Raw genomic sequence first — 26053 nt, forward strand, 5'->3', positions numbered from 1 at the left:
CTAAACTGGGTGTGCAACTTCCACAAGTGCTGTCCCCTTTCACCAGGATTACCGGGTGGTGGCTATCAGGAAGGGTCCATCTCCACTGGAGACAAGCTACACACTCCTGTTACACTTCAACAGCTTTGGAAAAGGCCTCGTTTTCCAAACCAGGGTGGGCTCAAAGTTTGATGCAACTTTATTTGGCATCAGCTCCAACACAGCCCCTGGAACTTACAGTACTTACTGAAAATGAGGTATTTTCTTATACTGCTGAGGGATACAAAAATGAGAACAAAAAAAAGAAGCCAAGTCATGGTATATCATGGTAATGTTTTACACCTCAAGAGATAAAAGTAATCTTCCACATTAATTTTCCAGATTGGTTCTTACCTAGCATATAAATAACCACTGATCTTTTGAGAAAAAAAAAAATATATAGTAGGTAACTTTGACTGAAGGAAAGGGAAAACTTAAAAATGCATAGATACACAAAGACAAGAAACATTTCAACACCACTTTGCCACTTTTGTATTTTATTGTGGAACTGAGTTTGTATCGTTTACATCAAATATCCTCAATGGAAGAGGGGATATTGCACACAAATATCATAAAAGCACTACATTACTTTCACTGGAAACTATTTTTCTACATTAGATATGACTGGATAGAATAGAAGTGATGCAGGATTATAAGACATAATACCATACACAGCTGCAGACTGACACAAACACCATTCAGAACAAGAGAGGAGGTGTGTGAGGTGCTTCTCAAGCCAGCAACAAGACTGTTTCTTTCCATAGTTTGAAAGATAACGGCTGCATGCAAATGTGTGAAAGCATATTTCAGATTTCCTTTTTTATGGTTGTGATTACAGCCCAGTCTTGAAGAGGTAGCTCCTGCCATTTGGAGCTCCTAGCTAGTCTAGTGTGGAGAAGCTGGTTTTTTTTTTTCTTTTTTTTTTCCTCTGTATCTTTATGCCATTGTTTTATTTAATTACTTAATTTTTAAATTTTTTTTGTAAAGTCACAACGAACAGACTTGTTTTCTTATTTTATTTTAAATAGTAAACATTTTAAAACCAGGTGAATAATATAATTGCATTCTAAGAAATGCTTACCCCTAGTTGCTCTTAGTGTTTTGTTCAATTAAGTGAAAAGATGAAAGCTTACAGTTTCTTCCAAGTGTAAACATTATACTTTTGCCTTTTCTAATAAGTCCAGACCAACAAAATTACTATTTTCTCAAAACATCATTACTGAGCAAGAACCTCTGGCGACAGATGAACAAAGAGAAGCATATGACAGAAATGTCCCAAATGCACATTAAGCGCTCTTTGGAGCTGACTTGCTTATGGTGGGAAAGATTGAAAATTCAATTAAGAAATTGATTAAATCTTAGTAAATGAGTACTTGAACTCTCCTAAAACGCATAAGCTATTGTAGACAATTAAAAAAGCACATTCATATACACAGTTATCTCCATTCACCACAGTATGTCAAGTAAGGGAAAAAAAATCAAAGTGATTTCTATGAAAGATGAAGTGAAAATAGAAGTCAATGAAGTCAGGCCCACCACAGGACTTTGAAGAGGCATGCAAGAGAAACCCTATTCAAGTTCAGGAGTGTGGTGGGATCCCCAAAGTTTAGTCTTCATTGAACTATATGAAACAGTATAGTAATAGCATAAGGATCATGACTGGGAATGCTATAATGGGTTAATTACCATCATTTAAATAGAGTGTCTTTTACACTCAGATATTGAATCTTTATAATTGGAGTAATCAATAGCAAACCATGCTCCTAAAAATCTATGCTGATCAACAGCACTCATCATTAATGTACACAGTACATTTTGATGACTGTTACACTAAGCTAATTGTGTAGTACTAGGACTAGCACAGTTAGATTAGTTCCACAGGCAGGAAAGACATTAAGGGCAAGAGGAGCCAATGGAGGAGTTCATCTTTGTGTTGCACCCAGGCACTGTTGCCTTTTGAAAGGGAATGGATGGAACAGGCATTACAATACCTCAGACTAGCCAGACCATGTTTAATATTATTGTAGCAGCAACAAAATGAATGTACATTTTAAGATCTGCTGTAACTGTCTAATTATTGTTATTATTTAAAGTAAAATGAATGCTTGAGCCATCACAACCTTGCTTGGGGAGACTTAAGGCTTGATTCCAATTTCATTTACAGTAGGATCAAATGACAGTAACTTCCCTGACTATAGTGAAATTTCTCCTGATTCATAGGAGTAAGTGGCATAAGTGAGATTAGTCTCAGGACCACTGCTGTACTTAAAACAGATTTTTTTTTTACCAAAGCAGAGATAAAAACCATTTCAGATATTGTCAGAAAATCAGAAAATCTGTTCCTATACACTCAAAGAAGTTTGATATTGACCCACTTAAGAAAGTAGACAAAGCAGAAAGAATTGTATAAATAGAACTATTCTGCTAAGCATTTTGCCTTTTATAGGCTATGTATTACAAAAGCAATTTTAAGTGAATGATTTTGAGCCAGCAAACATGCTTGTTTCCACAGTACATTTCCATCTGCCTTTTGTGCCACAGTCATTCTGAGTTATTCTTAACAATTTAAAAGATACAGCAAAAAATAAAACAGCATTGCTAGAGATACCTAAAAAACCAGAACAAAACAAAACAAAAAAAAGACATTAAAAATAAATCAAAACCCCCAACAACTGACAAACAGTAATTCACAGCATTAAATGGGCCTTAGGAGCCCATATTTAAGGGACCCTAAAACAGTATAAAAAAAACCCTCATAAAAATCAGGAGTGCAAACATATACCTATTAAACAAAAATATCCTAACAATGTAAAATTGAAATAAATTATAAGTAAAGAAAATAAAATGAGGTCATATTGTGAAACTTAATACCAGGCATAATGGTGAATCATACAAACCAGAACATATCTCGATTCTGGAGGCCTTTACACCTTCTTTAAATTCAGATTTGCAAACCTTATACAACGTATCACTGCTTTTTTGTATTGGCATAGAATTTCTAAGACTAAAAAAATCCTAATTGTCTTGAATCACAGAACAGGGATGTTGTTCCTCAGCAAGCATGCTGGTAGGAAAGGAAAGAAGGGAGGAGAGGAAAGAAGTGGTGAAAGGAAGAGTAGAAGGAAAAAAGAGGCAAGGAAGGGAGGAGGGAAGGAAGAGGATGAGTAATAGAAGAGTAAAGAAAGGGAAAAAGGGAAAAAGGGAAAAAGGGAAAAAGGGAAAAAGGGAGGAGGAGGGAGGAGGAGGGAGGAGGAGGGAGGAGGAGGGAGGAGGAGGGAGGAGGAGGAGGGAGGAGGAGGGAGGAGGGAGGAGGGAGGAGGGAGGAGGGAGGAGGGAGGAGGGAGGAGGGAGGAGGGAGGAGGGAGGAGGGAGGAGGGAGGAGGGAGGAGGGGAGGGAGGGGAGGAGGGAGGAGGGAGGAGGGAGGAGGGAGGAGGAGGAGGGAGAGGGGAGGAAGGGAGAAGGGAGAAGGGAGAAGGGAGAAGGGAGAAGGGAGAAGGGAGAAGGGAGAAGGGAGAAGGGAGAAGGGAGAAGGGAGAAGGGAGAAGGGAGAAGGGAGAAGGGAGAAGGGAGAAGGGAGAAGGGAGAAGGGAGAAGGGAGAAGGGAGAAGGGAGAAGGGAGAAGGGAGAAGGGAGAAGGGAGAAGGGAGAAGGGAGAAGGGAGAAGGGAGAAGGAGAAGGGAGAAGGGAGAAGGGAGAAGGAGAAGGAGAAGGGAGAAGGGAGAAGGGAGAAGGGAGGGAGAAGGGAGGAGAAGGGAGAAGGGAGGAGAAGGGAGAAGGGAGGAGAAGGGAGAAGGGAGAAGGGAGAAGGGAGAAGGGAGAAGGGAGAAGGGAGAAGGGAGAAGGGAGAAGGGAGAAGGGAGAAGGAGAAGGGAGAAGGGAGAAGGGAAGAAAGAGTGACTTACTTTAGCTTATTGCTTATTCTATCTTTTTTTCAAGATCTTGTAAGGGCTGAGAATGTAGGTTACAGTCTTTTACATATCAGTAAATCAACTTTTCAAATCTTATTTTCTGTCATTATCAATTGATTAATTTTACTACCAGGATGCCTTTCCACACCCTATCCCCCAAAAGGTATTGGCAGTGGACTATGTCTAATAAATTTTAGTTCAATATCCCTTCTCACTAGAACCTTAAGCAACATTGTTTAGTTACCTTACAAAACTATTTAAAAAACGGCCTTCACCTGAAAAATTTTTCTTCGCATGTTCCTATAAATGAAAACATTTGTTAAAAGTTTGTCTATTAAAAGTTCACACAACATTAGAAGAAAGGTTTCTATACATTTATTCCCATATTCACTCTTAAATTAAACAAAAAAAAAAAATAAGGTAAGACAAAGGAAGGCTGAATACTGTACAGGCTCACAGGTAATCTTTTTTATCACTCTGAATGTTTCTCTAAGTTTTGTAACTCTGATACTGGACACCACTTCAATCTTATTTTCACAGTACAAAAGAAACTTCCAAGAAAATGCTCATCTTGCCTTGCTGAGCTGTCCAGGTGCATCAGTGAAGTGTTCACATAACTCACATATGTAATTCGTAGCACCAAGCTGTTTGACCAGTCAGATAGGTTTCTAGTACCACACTTGCACACTCATACTTCTTTACTGGTGTAACTATGATCCTGCACAGATGTTTTATAAATCTGCTGTCTCGACATTAAAAAATAAGTGCATCAAGTTTCTTTGTACATTCACATCACTTTCTAAGGCAAATTGTCTACTGAGTGTACTTCCAACTGCTTTGGTATTTTGCTTCATTTAATTGACAGTGGACATGGGTGTTCAAGCATGTGGACTGGTCAGTTCTGGCTGGAATGAGTGGCCTTTCACTGGGAGCATGCCTTAGACCAACAATTCTGCATGTTGAAAGAAAGCTTTTAGAGTTCTGGGTTGGGTGCAGACTACGTGCATATTTGGCCTATGATTGTGATGGTATGTCAGTATGCAGAGCTCAAATTAAAGTGGAAAACTGTTGGACACAAGTACTGGTTATAAGTCCCTTCCTAGACACATTCTGTTTCTTTTTATTTTCCAGCTACCTAAATTCTGTATAAAAAGTATCCCCTTGCAATAGCTCAGATTGATATAAGTTTAAAAGTTCATTTTAGTGTGAGAGCATAAGCAGACTACAGTAAGCGATACATCTATTGCCATGAGAATAATGCAGATCTAATTATTTATTAGTTTCTCCTCCTACCCCTCTCTATTTTTCTCTCTCTGAGTTTCTTTAGAGGGTAAATGCTTCCACCTGGCAGAAGTCAGGGCTGCTAGTACAGGGTTTCCAAACATTCAGAGGAGATGAAACTGGATCTCTTTTTTTTTTCTTTTTTTTTTTTTTTTTCTCAGTAATTTGAACCCTACTATGGGAATGCTGTTAATTCCCTTAGCAATCAGCAAAGACTTAAAAATATTAGTGACTTGCATCACCATGACAGTATAGCATTTGGCAGGTATATAGTTCAGCAGTTGAAATAGATGGGTTGAATTTTTAGAAAAGGTGTTTTCAAACTGAAGAATTTCTGGAAACAAAGTTTAATCTTGTGATGCGTAGCCTCGTTCTTACAATTCAATCTTGCATGCAGGAAAAGATTCATCTTGCATAACAACGGTGCTGCTGCTTGCCAAAACCATGATGTTGAGGTCCTGCTGTTTCTCATGGGTCTCTTGGTACCACTCCCTCATCACTTCTGAGTCATGGGTTGGTATCAGGGTCACCTGCAGCACAAAACAAGAGAAGTCCTGAAGAACAGACAACAGAAACAGCTGATAATAAAAACATTTGCAAGAAACCCCAGCCAACATATGTTTCCCTTTTGAAGAGATTGGGTCTTTATGCAATAAACACTTGAATAAATGTCTGAATAAGAAGAAATAAATAAACACAAAGGTAATGTAAAATAACTGCAAAGAAGTAATATATCAAAAGAAAACCTTGGTTTTGTAAAGTGCTGACATGCACTGATAGCTCTTCAGATTGTGCCCGAATATGTTTACTGACTGATCACAATGCAAAGGCACATGTAGTTTGTATGTGATTATCAGACAAATCATGAAGCATTAACTTTTCTTTCCTACATACAAACTGCAACATTGCCAAACTTTGATTATATATGGTATCATAGGAAGATGAAAGATCCAAATGGCCCTGAAAACCAGCTCCCAGCTGCTTTATTCACCAGGAACAGGAGAGAAGGGCCAGAAAAGGGGGACCAGTTGAGTGCAGTGGAGGTCTGTGCAGCACCCAAGTGTCCTGTCACATCATCAGTGAAACAAGGTGCCCAGCCTGAGCACCCCACTCCTGGGCAGCTGTCCTCCTACTCCAGAGATGCTTTGGCTTCCTGTAGTTGCTTCCCAGAAAAGGTTAAATTTCCAGGTAGAAAGAGAAATGAAGAGCCTACCTGCATGTTACTCTCCCACTGTGCCTTGCCCTCCAGCAGGGAGTCCAGGACAGCCCTGCTTGGCTCCTCAGCTGCAGAATCATTCCCGCTCACCACGTAGTAGGATGACCTCACCCTCTTGAAAAACTCAACATCAACATTCTTGCTATTGCTGTGGTTAGGAATGTACACCAGATCCAAATACACTGGAGGTCCTGGAGGCACTGCTGTGGATTTTGCCACCTTAGTATTCCCGGGTCCTTAGGAAATCAAACAACAAAAGAATATATCACAAGGTGGTTAAGAATGTGCATTTATTAATTATTTTTATAACTACTGAGATGAGATGTGTCCAATTATGGCATTACCTTCCTACATCTACAAAGTGTTCCAGCTTTGTTGTATCCCAGTTACAATTGCAATGGGAGGAAAAATCTGAATAACTGTAACTCTATAATACAATAAAACCTCATTACCACAACACCAGTAATTGACTGAACCTTTCACAGTAATATACTACTATTACCCAACAATTACTACACAGGACTGTGATAGCTAAATTGCCATTCAGTAAAAATGGTATTGTTTTCCAGGTTAGTAAGTACAGCTTTTTTAGAGTTGTGCATGCACATGAGTATATATATAAGTATGCACAATTATAAACTTAGGGTTACCCAGGGAGCCATGCAGATTTGAAGCAGTCCTGAGAACTGGGTATCAGTATATAGCAAGATGCAGTACTTATTGGTATACTCAGATTACCTTAGAGGTGCATCTGCAAGATACTGCATGTGAGCAGAAAGATGGGCAAAGAGGAACTTGGGAAGACAGAGAAACTTGCAAAGCAGTTACTTCAGGGAAAGGAGAACAAGTGTTTGCTTGCCTCCTGGATTGTCGTTTGCATACACAATTTAGCCACTTATCACAAAAAGTAGAGCAAACATGGTTTTGCTGATTTATGAAGTATAGTACTTGCTCTCAGAAGAGCTTCAGTACAAAGGAAGTTCAAAGTTTAAACACTCCCATTAAAAATACTACCCAAAAAATGCTGCTTTTGCTAGGCACTGGATCATGGTATGAACTGACAATCAGCAACTGACAAACCAGCAATTTAATCCAGATGACAGCTATTTATGTTCTATTAGACTTCTCATCTAGTTTCAGAGGATGAAGTTTAATAAACAATTAACTGAGCAGTACACTTTGTCTAGGGTTGCATCCTGTAAGGCCCACAAAGTCCATTACAGCTGTTGAGTACGTCAGAGGGCAATATGCCAAATAAGCACCACAATACAATAATATTTCCTGCATCAGAGAGTTTTTACTACTGGTTATGCTACAAATTATTTTATCATCTTTTACCATAAAAAGTCTGTGATACATCTTCCTGAACTGTACATCAACACTGGATAAAACACTAGATGTTACTTTTTATACTGAAATGCCATTATCAGAAAGAGCCCTGGTATGCTTTCAGGAATAATAATCTCATATAGAGCTAAAGTGCTGGAGAAATGTACAGGATGAGGAACTAAACTGCTGCGTTGAAGGAACTATAACGCTGCTTCAAAATACACCTACTAATAGAGATATAGGAACAAAGAGTAAGAAAGGAACAGTGGAACACCTAAAAGGTGAAGCTGAAGAGAGATGAATGCTGATTTGTTTCTACTTAATTCCAGACCTGCTCCTTGTAAAAAGTCTTTCAACAGAACATAATTCCTGACAACAGCAAAAAGCAAGTAATCCCTAAACACCCTAAAACAAGATCTCCTAGAAACAGATTAGCACAATGCCTCCTTCAGTAATCTAACTTGTATTTTATCACTACTTAGCATACACAACAGTAATTAAAAATTACATTAACTTTCTGTATGTTTAGTCATCACTGTAAGCATAAGACTTAAACAGATTATGACATATACATGCTTAACTCATTGGAAGTACTCTTACTACAGTTATATTTTTAAAATACTCCTTCAAAAATTAATCTAGCAAAGTAATGAGCATCTAATCATTGATAGTACCTTTGTCTCCCACAATGTCAAGTTGCATTAATTTATGTCAAGAGAGTTATGCCGGCTTGTTTCTTACAGTGAATAAACTGTAAGACTTTGCTACTGCTTTCACTTCACCTACAAAAGTGGTACTTTTAATTCTATTAGTTGGCTAACAGTTTAGGCAAGTAGTATTAAGTTCATTATGCTTTAGGTACTCCTTGTGCAAACTGAGACATCAAATTGCTCAGACTGCAGAAGTTAATTTAGTAAATTTCATGTATTTAAATATGGCCTTTATAGGCTGGATTTATATTTAATAGCCAGACTTTATTTGAGCACTTGCTGCAATGCATTATATCCTGATATAAAGGCAAACTACCTTCACAGCTACAATTAAGCAAATTAAGTAGGGAACCACTATGTCTCTTTACCTGTGGTTGCAGTCTTTGCTGACTTGGATGCTGTTGTATTTGCCGCATTCTTGGTGTCCTTATCTTTCTCTTCTACTCGAGACTTTACTTCTGGACTAGAGATATTTTTGGTTATCTTCTCTACAGACTCCTTCTTTTTGGGGGAAGCCATTTTGGAAATTTTATCTAAAGATTCTTTTATAGCTGGCTTTGGTGAAGCCACTTGTTTTGATTTACCATCACTTTTTTTAACAGGAGATGATGACTTTGTCTTAGTACCCTGCTTTTTTGTCTTTGTCTTTTCTTTGAGGTCCTTCTTCAAAGGTTTGCCCAAATTCTGATCAACAGCCAGAGCTTCTGGATCAACCATGGAAACATCAGGGTGCCTAGGGGAAGGGCTGCGATCCTGTATTGGGACAGGTGGAGGGTCAATGTGTTTATATGTAATCGTCTTGTCTGTTGGAATGGTTTCTGATTCATCTTCTGAGTCAATGTTAGCATCTGCAGTGATGGAAGGACATTCCTCAGTTTCAGGGGGAACATCTGAATCAGTCTGAGATGGGGCAGACTCGCTCACGGACGTGGGGGGAGTTTCATCACACTGCCGTCCTTGTTGCTTTCCTCCAGAAGGTGGCTGTGCTCCCCCAGACTGAGTTAATGGCTTCTCTTGATCTTGAGCCTGTTCTTCACTTGCAAACCACTCAAGGGGGTTTGGGTTGATAAATGAAGGTGAGAGTTCCGTTTTGGGATGCTTATATTCACAAGAGGACACAAGGCATAAGTCAACATCTTGGCGGGATCCTGCCAATGATTTTCCTGAAGTAAAATGTGCACTAGCTTCATAGGAATAGCTAGTAGCTTCAGGTGATCTGGTGGTTCTCCCAGTTGTCTCAAATGAGTAATCTGTGGCTTCAGGTGAGCTGGTGGCTTTCCCAGTTGGCTCATAGCAGTAGCTAATGGCTTCTGATAACTTTGTGCCTTTCCCTATTGTCTCATAGGAGTAATTCATGGTACTGTGTGATCTAGTAGCTTTCCCATTTCTCTCATAGGAATAATCTGTGGCCTCAGGTGATTTTGTGGTTTTCCCAGTTATCTCATAGGAATAATCTGTGGCCTCAGGTGATTTGGTGGTTTTCCGTGTTGTCTCATAGGAATAATCTGTGGACCCAGGTGACCTGGCGGTTTTGTCAGCTGCCTCATAGGAATAATCCATGTCCCCCGATGATCTGATGGCTTTCCCTGTCTTCTCATAAGAATAATCTGTGACCTCAGATGACTTCATATTTTTCGCAATTATCTCATAGGAATAATCTGTGGCCTCAGGTGACCTACTAGTTTTTCTGGTTGTCTCATAGGAGTAATCTGTGGCCAGAGGGGGTCTAATTGGGCTATATGATCTTTCAAGGTCACTTCCAGCCCCTAACTTCGTAACAGATTTTCCAGCCACCTCAAAGGAGTAGCCAATATCCTCTGGTGACCTGGTAGTTTTCTCTGTGGCCTCATAAGAATAACTAAGTTCTTCTGGTGATCTGCTACTTTTCTCTGAATCATCTTTTTCTGGGCTGAGTTCTGTAGTGTGCTTTGTTAGGGCTTCCTGGTAACCAAATGCTTTGGCAGAGGACACTTGCAGTGACAACGAAGGTGTATGACTAGCTGATGCTGCCTCTGTGACTGCAGGAGGAGAATCTGGAAAACTAGGAGAATACAGAGGCGAAGGTTCCCTTGGTGTTAATGGAGATAGGTCAGACTTTGGTGACAGCTTTTCTCCTAGGCTTGGAACCTTTTCTGAGGTAAAAGAATGCAGTGGCATATCTCTGGGTGGAACGGCACCTGAAAAAGTTTCCTCTGGCAGTGGTGAAGTTACCTGGGAAGGTGTATGAGCTGATGAAGTTGAGGATGAAGCTTCAATTTGAGAAACTGAAATAATTTCTGAAATATCTTTCTCCTGAGAGTAAGATGACTGCTCCACAGGGGAAATCTTCTGTGCAAAAGCAGGCTCCTGTATATCAGAAGGGCTATAGTCTACTTCTGTTGGTCCGTTTTCAGATATATGGTGCATACTACTGCCTCCTGTAGGATACTCTGGAGATTGCCTACTAAAGTCCATTGCTAATGACTGCTCAGGGGACTCCTGACCAAAACCTACTGACATAGTTGTCTGCTCAGGAGATCTGTGATCGTGCATCAGCGCTCTGGCTTTTGCAGTTCTAGGTGAGAAATCTGGTGGAGAAATTGACATGGGTCTTGGGCACTCTTCCTTAGATGGAGACATTTCTGTTTCCTGAAAAGTTGTTGGTGTTTGTACAACTGACACTGAAAGGGAATCATCCACTTCAGTAGAATGGGGAGATCCAACTTCAGCATGCAAAGAAGGAGATACATCATCAGTAGTTGGCTCTGGAAATGAACTAGTGGCAACAGATGCTGTAGAGACAGAAGCTACTCCTTCTATGTGGGAATAGGTGTCTTCTGCTACAACCTCATCAACAGGAGTTGCAGACTTGTCAGAAACAGTACCTTCAGAAATGGACATTTTGGTATCTTCTTTCAAAGAACCAAATTGATTGATATCAGCTTGAGTAGGTGAGAGATCCCCCACTAATTTCCGCTCATCCAAGACCAGCGAAGACTGGGAGCTGCTTGGTTCTGTATCCTCCATTTTCCTCTCAAGGCTGAAGCCTTCCTTAATTACCATAAACTCCATACTTTTCTCATCTTGTTTTTCTTGGAAAAGGCCCACAGAGCTGGTTTCAGAAGCTGGGCTCATCTGAACAGGTGATTTTTCTTTCTCAGATTTCCCCTCAGAAGGACTTCTGTAATCTCTAGTGGGAGACTTTAAACCAGCACTCAAAAATGTGTCATAATTCATCTCTGAACCTATCAGTGGTGGACTCCGTAGGGGTGAGAGAACCTTCTCAATAGGAGATTCTGAATCTGGCACAGGCTCGTCCATAGGGCTTATTCTGGGTTTTGCAGGCTCATCTTTGTCTTCACTGATTTCAAAACTAACAGGAGCTTCTGTAGACTTTTCACTCATTTCAGAGGGAAGCTGACTGGACTTCTCATCAGTAGGAGACTGATAATAAGGTGTGTGACCAGCACTACCAGCAGCAGACTGTGAGGGAGATGCTACTTCTAAAGTTTTATCTTCAGGACTTGCACAGTGCTCTTCAGCAACTTCTTGACGTACATCAGGCAATTTAGCAACAGGGACAGGCTCAGGTGAGACCTTGATCTCGTTGGGAGTGAGTGAAAAGTTCACACTCCGTTCACTCAATGGTGTTTTGGCAACAGGTGACGGAGGGGACAAACTGTCAGCCGGGCTCTTGGCTGGGCTATGTTTTCCACCAACATCTTCTTGGTAGGGTTCTTTGATTTCTAATTTAGCAGTGCCATGGATTTCACTTTCTTTTTGCTGGTATACATCTTGGAATGCAGACTTGGAGAATTTGTCTTCCTCTAAAGAAGAAGGTGGTGAGATGGTGGAAGCTGAGGCATTATAGTCTTTGCCTTCTGTGGCTTCTGTTTTGGATCCTTCAGATAAACCATTAAAAGCATCTGGAAGCGGGGAAAGTTTAGGTCTGCCAAACTCTTGAGAGTACAGTGATGTCTCATACTTGGTAATGTTCACATACTCCTGCGAGGGTGACTCACTTTCCTCATTATTGGTTTCATCACTCATGACATCCCGGGGTGTTGACATTTCATCCATTGGAGTTGGTTCACTGGATATTTCTATTGTAGACTGTGTGTAACCTGAAGTTGCAGTGAATTCCTCAGGCTGATCTTCTCTATTTTCCTCATCAGAGACAGTGGCTTCGCTTTCTGAACCACCAGGTAATGTCTCATCATGGATAGAAGAGGCTGGTTCAGCTGTTGGAGACTGAGGCTCTGAGCATTTTGTTGGTGTAATTATGAGTAGGCCATACTTATCTTCAACTTCACCAGCCTCTGTCACCTTGTCTACCACAGCCATCACATAGTCTTCTTCAGCTTCTTTCCTTTCAGTTTTGTCTTCATCTCTGATACCTTCTGCCTTGTCATCCTCTTCTTCGGTATCTTCAGTTTCTGCCTTCTCTATTGATTCTTCTCTGTCTTCCTCAGCCCGCTCATCTGCTGCCTCGTAATCTGCCTTTTCAATATACTTATAATCTTTTATGTTAGTATCTGCTTCTGCCATTATTTCTTCTGAGCTGTCTTCATTTTTTCTTGCTTTTGTGGTCTCCAGTGCTGCCTTTTCTTCTTCATCTTCACCTCGTTCTTCAGCTTCTTCTGTCTCTGCCTTTTCCTCATAATCCCCTGCTTCAGATGATTCTTCCAAGCCGGTCCCCTCATCTTCAAATTTCTCATTGTCATCAACCCTGTGCTTTTCCACAGGTTCCAGTTCTTCAGGTGTCTGTTCACATTCACCCTCAGCCTCTGTGGTAGTTATGCCTTCATCAGAAGATTCAGCAGGTCCTTCATTATCCATTTTTTCTTTTTGTACTTCAAAGGCCTCTTTCTGTACTGTGCCCATGAGTTTCAGTTCATCCTCTATAAGTGCAACTTGAGGTTTCTTTGCTTTTATTGTTTCTACTTCTTCAGCTTTTAATTCCTCAAAATCCTTTGTTAAATCCTCTGGTGAGGACATAAGGGATCTCTCCGCTTCAAGTTCCTTTTCACTGGCTGTAATTTCTGCAGCTGCTATAGTTGTGGCAGCAACTCCAATTGCTGCAATGGCAGCTTGGGCTCCACTGACTTTGACATCCTTCTTCACAGTCTTAACCTTTCCTTTTTCCTTTGGCTTTCCAGCAGATACTGGTTCCTTTTTAGCAGGTTCCTCCTTCTTTTGTGGTTTAGGCTTCGCTGCTGGTTTTTTGGCTTCGCCCAAAGGAGATGCTGTCTTCTTTGTTTCTTTAGGAACCTTTTTGATGTCCTTTTTGGCTTCTTTTTCTTCCTTCTTAATTTCCTTCTTCTCTTCTTTTTTAGCTTCTTTTTTAGGTTCCTTTGTTGAAGCTTCTTTCTTTAATTCCTTCTTATTTTCCTTCTTCTCTTCTTTTTTCACCTCTTTTTTAACTTCTTTCTTTGTCTCTTCTTTTTTGATGAGTGTTTTCTCCTCTTTTTTGATGAGTGTTTTCTCTTCTTTTTTCGAAACCTCCTTCTTTGCTTTTTCTTTTTCCTCTTTCTTTTCTTCAGGTTTTGCTTTGACTTCCTTTTTCACTGGCTTCTCCTTTGACACTTTTGGTTTTACATCTGCACCTTGTTTCTCAGGAGTTTCAGATTTTACTAGTTGTTCTTCTTTACTTGTTATGTCTTTTTCCACCACTATAGGTTTGGTCTCCACTTTCACTGGTTTCTCTTTTTTAACTGGAACTTTGTCTTTGCTTTCCAGCTTTTGAAGTTTTTCTGGTGCTGGGCTAGGCTTTGCAGGCTCTGGTGTTTCTTCTTTAGATTCTTTTCTGACAGGTTTGCTTGGTGGTGTCTTTGCAACAGGCTTGAGACTCTCCTTGCTGTCTGTTCGTTGTTTCAGCTTTGCCTGTTTCACAGGCAGGCTAGCAACATTCCCAGTCAAGTCTTTCTGTGTAACAACTGGTTGTTTAAGGAACTCTAAGTGTTTGAGTTTTTCTAGTCCTTCCAGAATATTATATTGAGTGCTGTTTCCAGGAAACAGAACTCGGATTATTTTTTCTGCAGGATTAGCTGGATGCCACACAATCAGGGATGAAACTGATGTGAAGTAGGATAAGGGAATGTCTAGCTCTTGGCCATTTGGTAACAGGAATTCAGCTTTATCTCTGTTAGTGCCACTCCACTGCTGCATAAAATATTGCATCTCTTTGCTGTTTTTGACAGGATTAAGCACATACATCTCAAGCTTGCCAACTCCCATTTTCTGAAATAAAATGATGGGGTCAATGGTATTTCCTGAATTTCTGAAAAGAGGTTCTGGTTTCATAGACAATTTATTTAAATACTGGAGGGTAAAACAAGCTTCTTCTACACTCCTTTTTACTCTAAAGCTAGGATCCAGGTTCTTCAGGTTCTCAGGTACATTAAGAAATACAACTCCTAGATCAGGTGAGATCAGATTTTTCATCCAGTCACTGTTGGTAGTAGACCCTTGTGACTGCTCCTCTTCTAGTTCAGCTATCTTTCTCTGAAGCATGCTATTGATTCCTGGCAGGTTGTCATCTCCAATGTGAGTAAGCAGAATGGAATCCACCCTATCCAAGTGCCGGATAAGCTTCCAAAAGCATGATTTTCTTTCTGATCCTCCATTAATCAGCATATTGAATCCATTCACTGCAAACAATGCAGAATCCCCTCTGCCCCCTGGGAAAATATAACAGCAGGGTTTGGAGAGCTTCAAGAAGCCTCCTGAGGTTGGAGGTTCCAAAATGTCGAAGGGCGATGGCACTTCTACTGATTCTGACAGATATTCTGTGAATTCAGACAGTCCTTCCATTTCTGGCAATATGGAAGCCGAGTTGAGTTTAATGTTAATAAAGTCTTGCAGGTTGTGTCTATCAAGATTGGAATTTTTCCAGTCTCCTTCCTCAGGACAGAAAAGGGTTAGGCTGGCTTTATTGGCAGGATGTGTAGTGCTTAATAATTCACCAATCTAGGTTTGTAAAACAAAAACAGAAGGAAATGCATATAAATTAATTATTTAATGACACTTAATGTCAAAATATAGTATTTCCTGATCAGATAGATTAAATCTTTATTTGCTTCTGCACTGGTGAGTACTCATCCTAGAAACTATATGAAACTTATCACAATTAGTTTATTACTGTTTTGTTTTAAATACAAAGAAGGACCTCATTCCCTGTTCCCATTGCCCAAAGGACCAAGTAGCTCCTCCTTCCCTCTTCCAGCTCTTTATAGGAGGTTAGAACAACCTTTTACATGGACAGGGGATGCTGACTATGAGGCTAATGCTGCCATAGCTGTCACAATCTCTACCATTGGTTCATGAGTCTCCCAGCTGCCTTAGTCCATCCAGAAGAGCTAGCCAAACATCTCAGGGACAAAGCACATCCTCTCCACAGGCACAAAGGTAACTGCAACCCAGAGGAGGCCAGGGTCCTCCCAGGAGCAGCTGCATCATGTGCCTATGTCTCACTTTCTTTCTTTCTGCTACATAATTTATTTTCAGCACTGACCAAAATAAAACTCGAAAAAATCACAGAGACTGTTATCCAAATGAAAGTAATCCAACTAATACCAAAATAAAGCAGAAAAATATTTTCTATTGTAATTTTTCAGCCTTACTTAGTATCCAAACCATCTGAGTTTAAGTCCATCTAATCTGTATGTCAGACATGTCATCTTTGAAGAGCTATGTTGGCTTGCTGCAAGCTGCAGAAACAATCCAGGTAAGCCCTATTCATAGCCCATGGAAGCGTGCCCTGCACACCCACGACGTCAGCAACCCCTTGATGGTTGTAACTCATGGCCAACAACCACCCCTACCCTTCCCAGCACATAGTTTTATTTCCAAATGGTAGAATTTGCCCCTCGTTTTGCATAGTCATAAAGTAATTATGCGTTATTAATTAGCCAAAGAAGCAAGGAACTTGGGTTTGCAAGTTTTACAGGAAAGTAACTTTGCCAGCTGCCAGTGAGTTTTATGCATCATGCAAGTCTCAGAGAACCGGAATCCAGCTCTTTCCCCTGCCCTTATGCTGAAGAAAGAGGCTTTGAGAATAGGATCAAATGGGTACAATAAGGTAATGCTGGAGTCATGCAAACTTCTGCTTTTTTGGTCCTGAACTTTCAAATTTCACTCCACTGAGACAATCCTTTTTAATTTTTACAAACTAAATTCTTAGAGATGCAGCCATAGGATTTATTTAAATATATACTTTACAAAGCAGCCAAATTAGGTGTGACAGCTTGTTGACTATGAGTTCCTGCCCTATGGGGGCTTTCAGACACAGTACATTAAGCAAGACAGTAAAATGGCAAGTCTCGAAAAAAAAATAGCATTAAATACTTCATATCTATCTTTTTAGTACATAAAAATGACACGGTTTACAGATCTCACTGGCCAAATTTTAAGCGCTACCATAAAGAAACCTAGCAGGCACGGGGAGAAAAAAATTAGAGCCTCAGTCTTATTTCATGTCACCTATTACTTAGCTGCCACCAGACAAGAATCCAATGTCAAGTTTGATTTGAGTGCTTCTCATGTGCATCTTAGGCCTTGAAATCCCCTTTTATTGTCAAAAGGTTCCTTAATTTTCTGTTTCTGGAAGCTGCCATTTAATTCCCCCAAATAAAATTTAGATCTTTTGTTATGCAATTTACATTAAATCTATATTAAATTAAATAAATGTTTTGATAGAAAGCTTATAAGAAAGAGTAAAGAGAACTGGTTCAAACTACAGAGGGCCATTTTTTGGTCTTCTAGAAACCTCTGCCACCACATGACAATGTATGGAAGACACTCTTCCAAACATACCTCTTGATCTGTGAAGATCTCAATGAAGTTCTGAAAGGAGAAGGACCCTGACTGAAGAATGAGCTCTCCTGTGTTTTCAAAGCACTGTCCAGTTAAAACAAGCAGCTTGTGTCTTGCAGCATCTGTGATCATTAAGCGCACCTGGAGTGTAGGAGAGAAACACATAAATAATGGACTTATCATGTGCTTCTGTATTTTGCTAAGAACATGCAGTTTATGTGTCCTAATTAAAATATATTTTGCACCAAAATCTCTCAGGAATACCGAAATATTATCAAATTATACTGCTGTTATCAAAAGGGAAAAAAAGAGGGATAAGAAGCAAGTAGAGAGAAGGTCTGATAAATAAAACAAACTGAACATGGAAAAGAAAGCAAAGAGGAGAATAGAATAAAATCTGAAAGAAGACAGTATTTCCAGTGAACATACATACTCATCAAATATAACTCTTGGTGCATTTTAAGATCACTGTGTCAGGAACCCCTCGGCAAACTCTGTCCCACATGTTAATGAGGGACACGTATATGTGTCAGACTCAGCATTTGGAAGGCTATTCTTTTCCAGAGTACAGCATTACTTGTAATTCTGTTACTAAAATGTCACTGGAAATTAACAGCCATAAATCACACACAAAAGTGGCATATTTAGACTGCCAGTCTGTTGTAAGCTGAATCAACTACAAGGCTGAAGGCCAATGCTGAAAGGCCAATGCTGCTTCACCATATTCATAAATTTGAACTCCAAGCACTCAGATTCAGTCGCATGAAAACCAGAAGCTTTTATAATGTGTCATTCCAAGACCTTTTTGAATACGCATTAGTAAATAAAGAGGATGCCAGATGGCATAAATGAGCTTGCTGCCAAGAAATAACCTTTTTCTGCATTTTGAAAGAATTCTTAAGCATTGTAAAGCAGCTGCTCATTACTTTACTTGACCTTCACTACAACTATGAACAATTGTTTTTTCCTCCCCTGGGGAGATTTATCTTCATGCTAAGAGAAACATATATTCAGTATATTTCTATTCGCTAAATTCAACTTAAATTTAAGAACAAAACTAAAAAAACCCATTTAAAATTCTGCACTGTAAAGTGGGTTTTTTTGCAAATACTTCAGAAATATTGTCCAACACTGAAAAATCAATTCAGCCTATGGCAAGGTATGAATTTCAAGTGCACTAATTCCTCTGTTTCAGGAGGAATTAAGTTAAACCAGAAAAGTGATTCCTGAAAAAGTATGTCCACGTAGAAGACTAAATGAGCAGAGTCCATCTGGAACAACTTCACATGACACTGCATCCAAGCTTCATCTCCATGGAGATGACAATCACATCAGCTCTCTTTCACATCAAGATTTTCTTTCAAATTTCAGAATAATAGAATCATAGACTCATTTGGGTTGGAAGAAACCTTAAAGATCATCAGGATCCAGTTTCCCTCTTTCAGTTTAAAATCATTACCCCTTGTCCTGTCACTACCCTGTCCTGGTGAAAAGCAGGGCCCCTGCATGTACTGGAAGGCTGCTGTAAGGTCTCCCTGGAGCATTCTCTTCTTCAGGCTGTACAGTCCCAACTCTCTCAGTCTGTCTTCATAGCAGAGGTGCTCCAGCCCTCTGATCATCTTTGTGGCCCTTCTCTGGACCCTCTCCAGCAGGTCTATATCTCTGCTGTTCTGGGGACTCCAAAGCTGTATGCTTTCTTTTATATTGATCATTAAACAATCTAAATTCTAAATAATTCTTGCTCGTGCTATAAAGGGTGAGCCAGGAAGACTCGACCTGAATCTCTGTTGAAAAACTCATGTTTTCAGTAAACAAGAGGGATGGAGAGGACTAGAAATCTGAAAGACAATCCTAACTCTACCACATTTTTATTGCTATTTAACTGAACAGGTGACCCTGATGCTAAGCTGCAGAAAGTTCCTATAATTAAAAGCAGGAGTAGTGCTGGTTTGTTAGTAATAGCACTAAATGATTATAAATGGATCACTATCCTTGCTAGATTGAGTGTATCTATTTCAGACAAAAATACAGATAAGTGCAGCTGGACATCTGATGTGTGTTGCTCAAATTCTGTCTGTTTTAGCTGTATTAAAACCAAAGAATTGGCTTCCTTGCTATGTTTTCTCTTGTTGCTGGTAGCAGTTTTGGGCAGTCTGCCAACTTATCTGTAAACTCTCAAGTATTTCAAACAGCAAAATTATTTCCTGATTTGTGAATCATTGATATGCAACTGATGTATTTTCCTTCAACCTATTATATTAATTGATGATGAAATGCAGTCTGTAGAGCTAGCAAACTATGACAAGAGCAAATAAATGCTTTCAGATTACAGAGCATAATGTATGATTCATATGGAAGACCCTCAAGAGACACATAAATTCTGTGTCTGGGCATAACAAAGGCTTCCTAAAGGACTATCAGAAGCTCATTTCCCTGTTTCAAGGCTACTCCACTTCAGAAGAGACACTGCGATATGATGATTCTGTTCAGCTTTACCCTTGGTTGAAGTTCTACATTGTTTGAAGGAAGTGAAGAAGAAGATGTATCCTCATTCAAAATGGAGGTAAAGGTGAACAGAGACAGGAGCATCAGCAGATCAGCAGTTTCCCAGGTTTACAGCACAGTTGCAGGAGTGTTAGAGCAACTTAGTGGGCTTCCTTAAGATGGAAAAAATTGTTCGTGGGAGGTTTCAGAACCTTGTTTTCTTTGGGACACTACAGTCTCTCTCCCTTTGGGCCTGTCTCTTCTAGGACGTATTTTGCCATTTGACAGAACATGGCAAAAGTTTTGGGAAGAATTATCCTCAGACTACCACCAGCATGGCTATTTCCAGCCAGATTAGCAGGAACTTCTTTCAATATAATTTTTCTTTGTTTTTCCTGAACAGACAAGATTTGTGTCCTTCTGGTGAAGTCAGAGCTCCAAGGTATATCACTGTCTTCCTAGGTGCAACCTGGAAATCTCTTGATATATGAAACTAAGTTTGTTATTTGCCATAATGGACAGAGCATGTCTATCCCAGCCTCCAATTTAATTCTCCTGCCTCTTTCTTATTGTCTCTTTCTGGCTTGTGTCAAGTTAGAGTCTTGTGTCAAGTTAGCCAGCCAAGGTAAATCTCAGCTTGTAACTTCTGGCTGTGACCATTTTGGCAAGATGAAAGTGAAGAAAAGATTGCCTCCTATTCTAGTGAGAGGAAATTAACCTAGCCAAACACTTTCCAGAGCCAAAGAAGTAAAGCCAGGGTTCAGAAGTCATTAGTGAGCCTCAGACTGTGTTCTTTCATGTCATCATTCACCAAAGGTATGAAGAACAACAGCGACAGAAACAGCATTTCCAAACTTTTGGCAGCTCCTCTGGCTCTTACCCCCCTCCACACACAGACATTTTACAGCTTTTTTACTCTGATATCTGCGCATATTAAGAGCTGACCCTCTTGCTTTTTGCCAAGTAACTCTAATGTCATGTAGGAGATTTTCATGCATAGTTTTTTTAGTGAATGAACTGCCAGCAACTAGGGTGAATTACTTACTTAAATTTTCACAGCGTTCAGAAATTTGTTTCAGTGTCCTTCTTCCTGCTTGTGTTTAATATTACTTCAGGGCAGTTACAAAGTGGATTTTTCACTATGTAGAAGAAGTGGAGCCACTGGATTTCCCAGCTGTGCCATTGTACTATGTCAGTGCTTTCCAGCACAGGCTAGCATTGCAATTATCTGTATATTTTCAACTTTCTGGCTCACTAGTTAAATTTGTCAATTTTGACCTTGAACTACATGTTTAGTTCTTTGAATCTGCTCTAATGAGTTCATGAACAATTCACAGTATTCTTCTGAGGCACTCCCTAGAGTCCAGTGTTATTTTACATTGTTTCAGAAGCTCAGACAGATCGACCTATAGTAACAACTGTACAGTTGGTAATTCTTTTTGAAACATAAATTTGTGTCAGTGCACCTTCAGGTACTTTTTTGCATTATGTGTAAAATAGGACTCCAGAGCTATGGAGGAGTAGAAGAAAAGCTGATGCAGTTTCACCACAGCTGGCTCCATTTCATCAGTAAGGGAGTTTGATGCATTTCTAAAATAGTGCTGGGATCAGAGGTCTGTTTTGGCCCTATCACCCTGATGTTTTATCAGAAGTCTAGGAAACCAGGGAGAAAATCATGGGATGGCTGATGTTTTTCATGGTATCTGCTCCTAATATGTCTTTCATCCAGTTAGGACCTGTTCTCAGTTCGCTAAGACTCTGAAAGACAATACTGGAGTTTGTCAGTCACTGTGCTGGAAGACAGTAAGTGATATTCAAAAATCACTTTAACTACATGTGTTTCACTGCTCTTATCCTGTCCACTTCACGGAGCTTTTAAGACACAACCAACAAAGTGTTTCTGACTTACCTCAGTACTAACTGCTTCATCTGAGGGGTTGATCAGGACTACAGTTTCCAAGACATCACTTCTGTGGTGAAGAATCTTCTGACCTGCAAGCACAGAGAGAAAAACAAAACAAAACAAAAACCAAAAGAAATTAAATTGAGCCACCCTGGTTTAAACCAGCACTTCTCATGATCTTGTTGTACATCCTGATGTGTGGCAGCTCTCTGGTCACCCAGAGCAGCACACACCAGCAACACCAACTGCTTGCACTGCTCATGTCTTCAGAAACACACATGGACTGGCCCTGTGGAACAGAAACACTACTCTGGAAAATTCAGGGTAATGAAACCAAAATGACAACAGAACTAAGTCCTGTCCCTTCCTCCAGGCTGGCAGAGTTCCAGTAACACACCTTGGAGCTGGTGCAGAACAGAGACTGGAGTATCCATCATCATCTGAGCATCTTGCCCTGTATTTTCATGAACACTACAGCACAGGTACAACTGAGATTACACAGTCCTGTAACAAGCCCGGGTGGTTTTAAATTAGCTTTTCCAAGAACTATCAGAGGCTTAACTCCAGCATCAGGAAAGTCAAGCACAGGCTGCAAACTTCCCCTGGGCTGTGTACTGGTGCTGTTCACCACAGCTAACAGGCATAATCGTAACAAGCACGCAATGAAGCCCAACTTGCAGCCCCACTGCCCACCACTACCAGCACTGTCTGGTGTGGCACTTGCATCCTTCTTCCTGTCACACACCACACAAGTGCTCCCTAGCCATGCAGTGCCCCATGCAGACGGAGGTCCCTGGCTGCAACAGATGAACAAGGTGAAGGCTGGGATCCACCCTGTCTAAACTTCACTTTCAGCCTTCAGCTAGTATTAATTAACAGTGGGACACACCCCTATGGGGATGTGTTAGACACCTGCTGCATTGCCCTGCTTCATCTTCTTCCCACTTACAAAAAAGCAATGTTAGGCAATAAGAGTGAACAAGTGTATAAGTAACAGCTAGCTCCACAACGAATAATGTCTGGCCAAGTTTGAAGCAGCCTTGTGGCCCACTGGCTTTCACACTTAGTAGCTGGCCTGTCTCTGTATTTAGCAGTTATATTCATCTGACTGCGAGTGGATGCCAGAAAAACACAACAGGACTCTTGACATCTTTTTTTCTTATGTTAATTGGCAAGTTCTTATCAGGGTCTCATTCTGTGAGAACTGCAGTGAGATTAATTAGCAGCTATGTCATTCAGAAATCCAGACTGGCAATTAGTCCAAAAAACCCCAGAAAAGCTGACCCTTCCAAGCAAACTGCTTGTCGCAGTATTAATCAATTAAAATAGTTTTGCTTTAAAGTAAGTATAGAGGGGCACAGAACAAGTCATCTATTTGCTAACCCAGAAAAGCTCCCCTGTAAGGAGATGCAATATAATGAGGCCGAGAAGGGCCATGATGAAAGGAGCTCTGCATTCCTGAGAGCACCAGGAGGCCGGGGGCAGCCTGAGAGGGTGGGCAGTCAGCCTTTCCCACACCGCCGCTGCCCCCAGCCCTCCCCAGGGCAGCCCCCAGGCAGCAGCCCCTGCCCGCTCCAGCAATGCCCTCCTCCTCCTCCTCCTGCCTTCCTCCTCCTTCTCACCCACTGAGCTGGGGCTTTTGCTTCTGCTCTGGGGAACTTCTGTGCTTGTAAGTGTACAAACGTATGATCAAATTACAGAAGGTGATGAAGAAGAGGGGGGAAGTGGGCGAAATTTTCCTAAAATGTTAGACGGGTTTATTACTCTCTTGTGCAGGTCAGTGCCTAGAGACTTGTGGATAACAATTTAATTCATTTGAAGAAATATAATTTTCTTAACAAATTCTTCTTGATTTACTCTCTATCTTTCTTTGAAAGAAAGATAGAGATGATGTATTTCAAAAGGGGAAGAAGGCAGGTCTCCTTCTGCAGCATGCAGTTCCCTTTGTAAATAAATTCATTTTTATACCTTTGCTTTCTTCTCCAACAGGAGTGCATATACATTCAATAAAACATTCATATGGTTCTGTTGCCACAGATTCCTTCAGAAGATACTCTGCGGTGTGATAATTTAGTTATTCTGCAAATTTCTCTCAAATTAAGAGATAAAGCAGTGATTACTGAATCTCATCTTTACCATTGGTAAGGAAACTAAGGAACTCACCAACCTTAAGTTGTCACAGATATTTCTTGCTTAATAGTTAAACTCAGATGGAAAACACATGTAATTAGTCAGAAAGCTGCGTAATATTCACCTGACTCAAAGCACCCACTTTGGACTCCACAGAAGCTACTCTAAGTCATGTTATCTGTGTAGGTGGGAGGGATCTGACTCAGGGAGATGCAGCTCCTACTGACCAGCACTGATTGTGGTTATGCACATCCTATGTTTATGTGGGCCACAGACCCAGCTCCAGCAGTTGCACAGTTTCATGCACCTTGACACTGATTTCAAGAGGCAAAAAACCAGAGGTCTGCACCATGCACACAGGGACTGTTCAGAGCTGCAATGTGTGACTGACTCTCTTCAAAGTTCTAAGCATCAACATGTGTTACTGCTTATCATAAAGGGTGGACAACTAGCACTGGTAGGTTATGAGTCTCCCAAGGGTTCCCATCCTATGTAGAACTGGGAAGTCTGCGGCTACTTGCTGGTACCAATAACATGATCCCAAGTCACTGCCTGAGGAATAAAAAGATGTCTTTTTTTAAAAAGTATAATTTTGTAAGAGCAGCATAGGCTTACTGCCCAGATTGATACCCTGAGATGCTCAGCTGCTATGAAGGAAAGACTCCCATGGAAAGCTCTATCAAACAGAAACAAACTATCAGAGTGTGGGAGCAGAAAGCAGTAGCAGCTTTTCACAACTGGCAAGAGAGTGCAATTTACTGAACTACAGGTGGGAGCTGAAGAATCTGAGACTCACATAGGAGATGCTTTAAATTAACTCTACTGAATTTTTCCATCCCATCTTTACACGTTTGACAAAATATTTTATGTGTCAGAGGAAGAAAGGAAGAAACTTCCAGATTTCATAGAAATGATTGAGTGGATAGATTTTTACCTACTTACAGTTTCTGGAAGGAAGTCAGAATTCTATATATAGACTATATTAATATTAATAATGTTTGGAAGAAAGATATCTAAGAATCTGCTCATCCTTGATTTTATTAAGCAAAGATTCAAGTTCAAAGTAGATATGAATGTAGAATCAGAACTGGGACAGAGAAGAGAAGCAAACAGCAGGTGACAATTGTTTGAAGGGTGATTTCCTCATGCATCATCCCAGTTACTATGGCCATAGGATCTTATTGCTCCCTTGCTCAGTCAAATAGCAGTGACATTTATAATAGAACTATTGGGATGAATATGGTGTCAGTATCATTTCCTAGAGGAGTGACTGAACAGATTTCTACCACAGCTGATCTTTTCAGGATGATCATACAGTGGGGCCCGCTTTTAACACAGATTTAGTTAAATCTGTGCAAACACAAAATGCAACAGAATGGCAAGGGAAAGAAAGTTAGCCCTCCTTCAAGTTTGGTTTAACCAAGGATCAGCACTGACACACTTGTCCTTACTGGGCATGCCTGTGCAACACACCAGCTCACAAGGATGAATGCCCTAGGCAACATGCTGCTCAACAGAGGTGTATTCATCAGCCCCTTCCACCACCCCAGATGGACACCAGCACCCACTCACTCCCCCTCAACGCCATTCCCACACAAAGTAAACCCAGAGGAATAAGGCAACTCTTTCCTGTGATGATTCTTGGCAGAAAGGATGAGGAGAAAATATTTTCTCCCTGAAGACGGTAACTATTTGACACCTGAGCCAGCCTTCAAATGAAACTCTTGGGGAACACTAAACATCTTTTCTTTTTCATTATAAAGAAATTCTAAGTACTGTTTCCTGTAGCAGGAAGAGCCTTTCTTGCTCCTGAGGCTCGATGAGCTGCTGGCCTTTCCCTTGCCTCACACCAGAGTGAGCTCCCTCTGTGGGTGTGGGTCCCACCTTTATTGGCCCCCTGGTAATAGGGGGCCTGCCCTAACCAGGCATAGGTGGACTCACACCCACTCTTTGGCAACTCAAGGCACCTGGTTTATCTTGTTTCTCTATATTTGCCCTCTTTTTTTTTTTTTTTTTCTCCTTACAGGATTTAACCCTTTGTTATACAGCAAAGCTTTCCCAGTTCACCCTAGCTTACAAACACTACAACACTGATACACAATTTTTTTTTTTCGACTGACACAAACATACACTTATAGCTTATGGGATTTAAGCCTATCTTACAAACATACAAACATACACTGCTGCAGCCTAGGCAAACCATTCAATGTCAGTCCAGGCACTTTTCACAAAGTCTCTGCCATTCTGACTTGAGTTGTTCTTCTCCCTCCTGTATCTGCT

The 26053-nt window shown here is 40.6% G+C and overlaps 1 protein-coding gene across 1 annotated transcript in view; it reads right to left on the minus strand.

The window, feature by feature from the left end:
- Window positions 1-5249: 5249 nt before the first annotated feature.
- MAP1B (microtubule associated protein 1B) overlaps window positions 5250-26053 on the minus strand; it is a 66574-nt gene continuing 45770 nt past the window's right edge. Inside the window, exons 3-8 of the mRNA XM_030466994.1 lie at window positions 21650-21732; window positions 17257-17397; window positions 10272-15411; window positions 8832-10172; window positions 6422-6660; window positions 5250-5738 (exon numbers count right to left, since the gene is read on the minus strand). Coding sequence (XP_030322854.1) covers window positions 5583-5738; window positions 6422-6660; window positions 8832-10172; window positions 10272-15411; window positions 17257-17397; window positions 21650-21732 — 7100 coding nt within the window. The 3' untranslated portion in view covers window positions 5250-5582. The remainder of the gene's footprint in view (window positions 5739-6421; window positions 6661-8831; window positions 10173-10271; window positions 15412-17256; window positions 17398-21649; window positions 21733-26053) is intronic.

The sequence above is a fragment of the Calypte anna genome, chromosome Z, assembly GCF_003957555.1.
Source record: "Calypte anna isolate BGI_N300 chromosome Z, bCalAnn1_v1.p, whole genome shotgun sequence".
In the NCBI taxonomy this organism is placed as follows: Eukaryota; Metazoa; Chordata; class Aves; order Apodiformes; family Trochilidae; genus Calypte; species Calypte anna.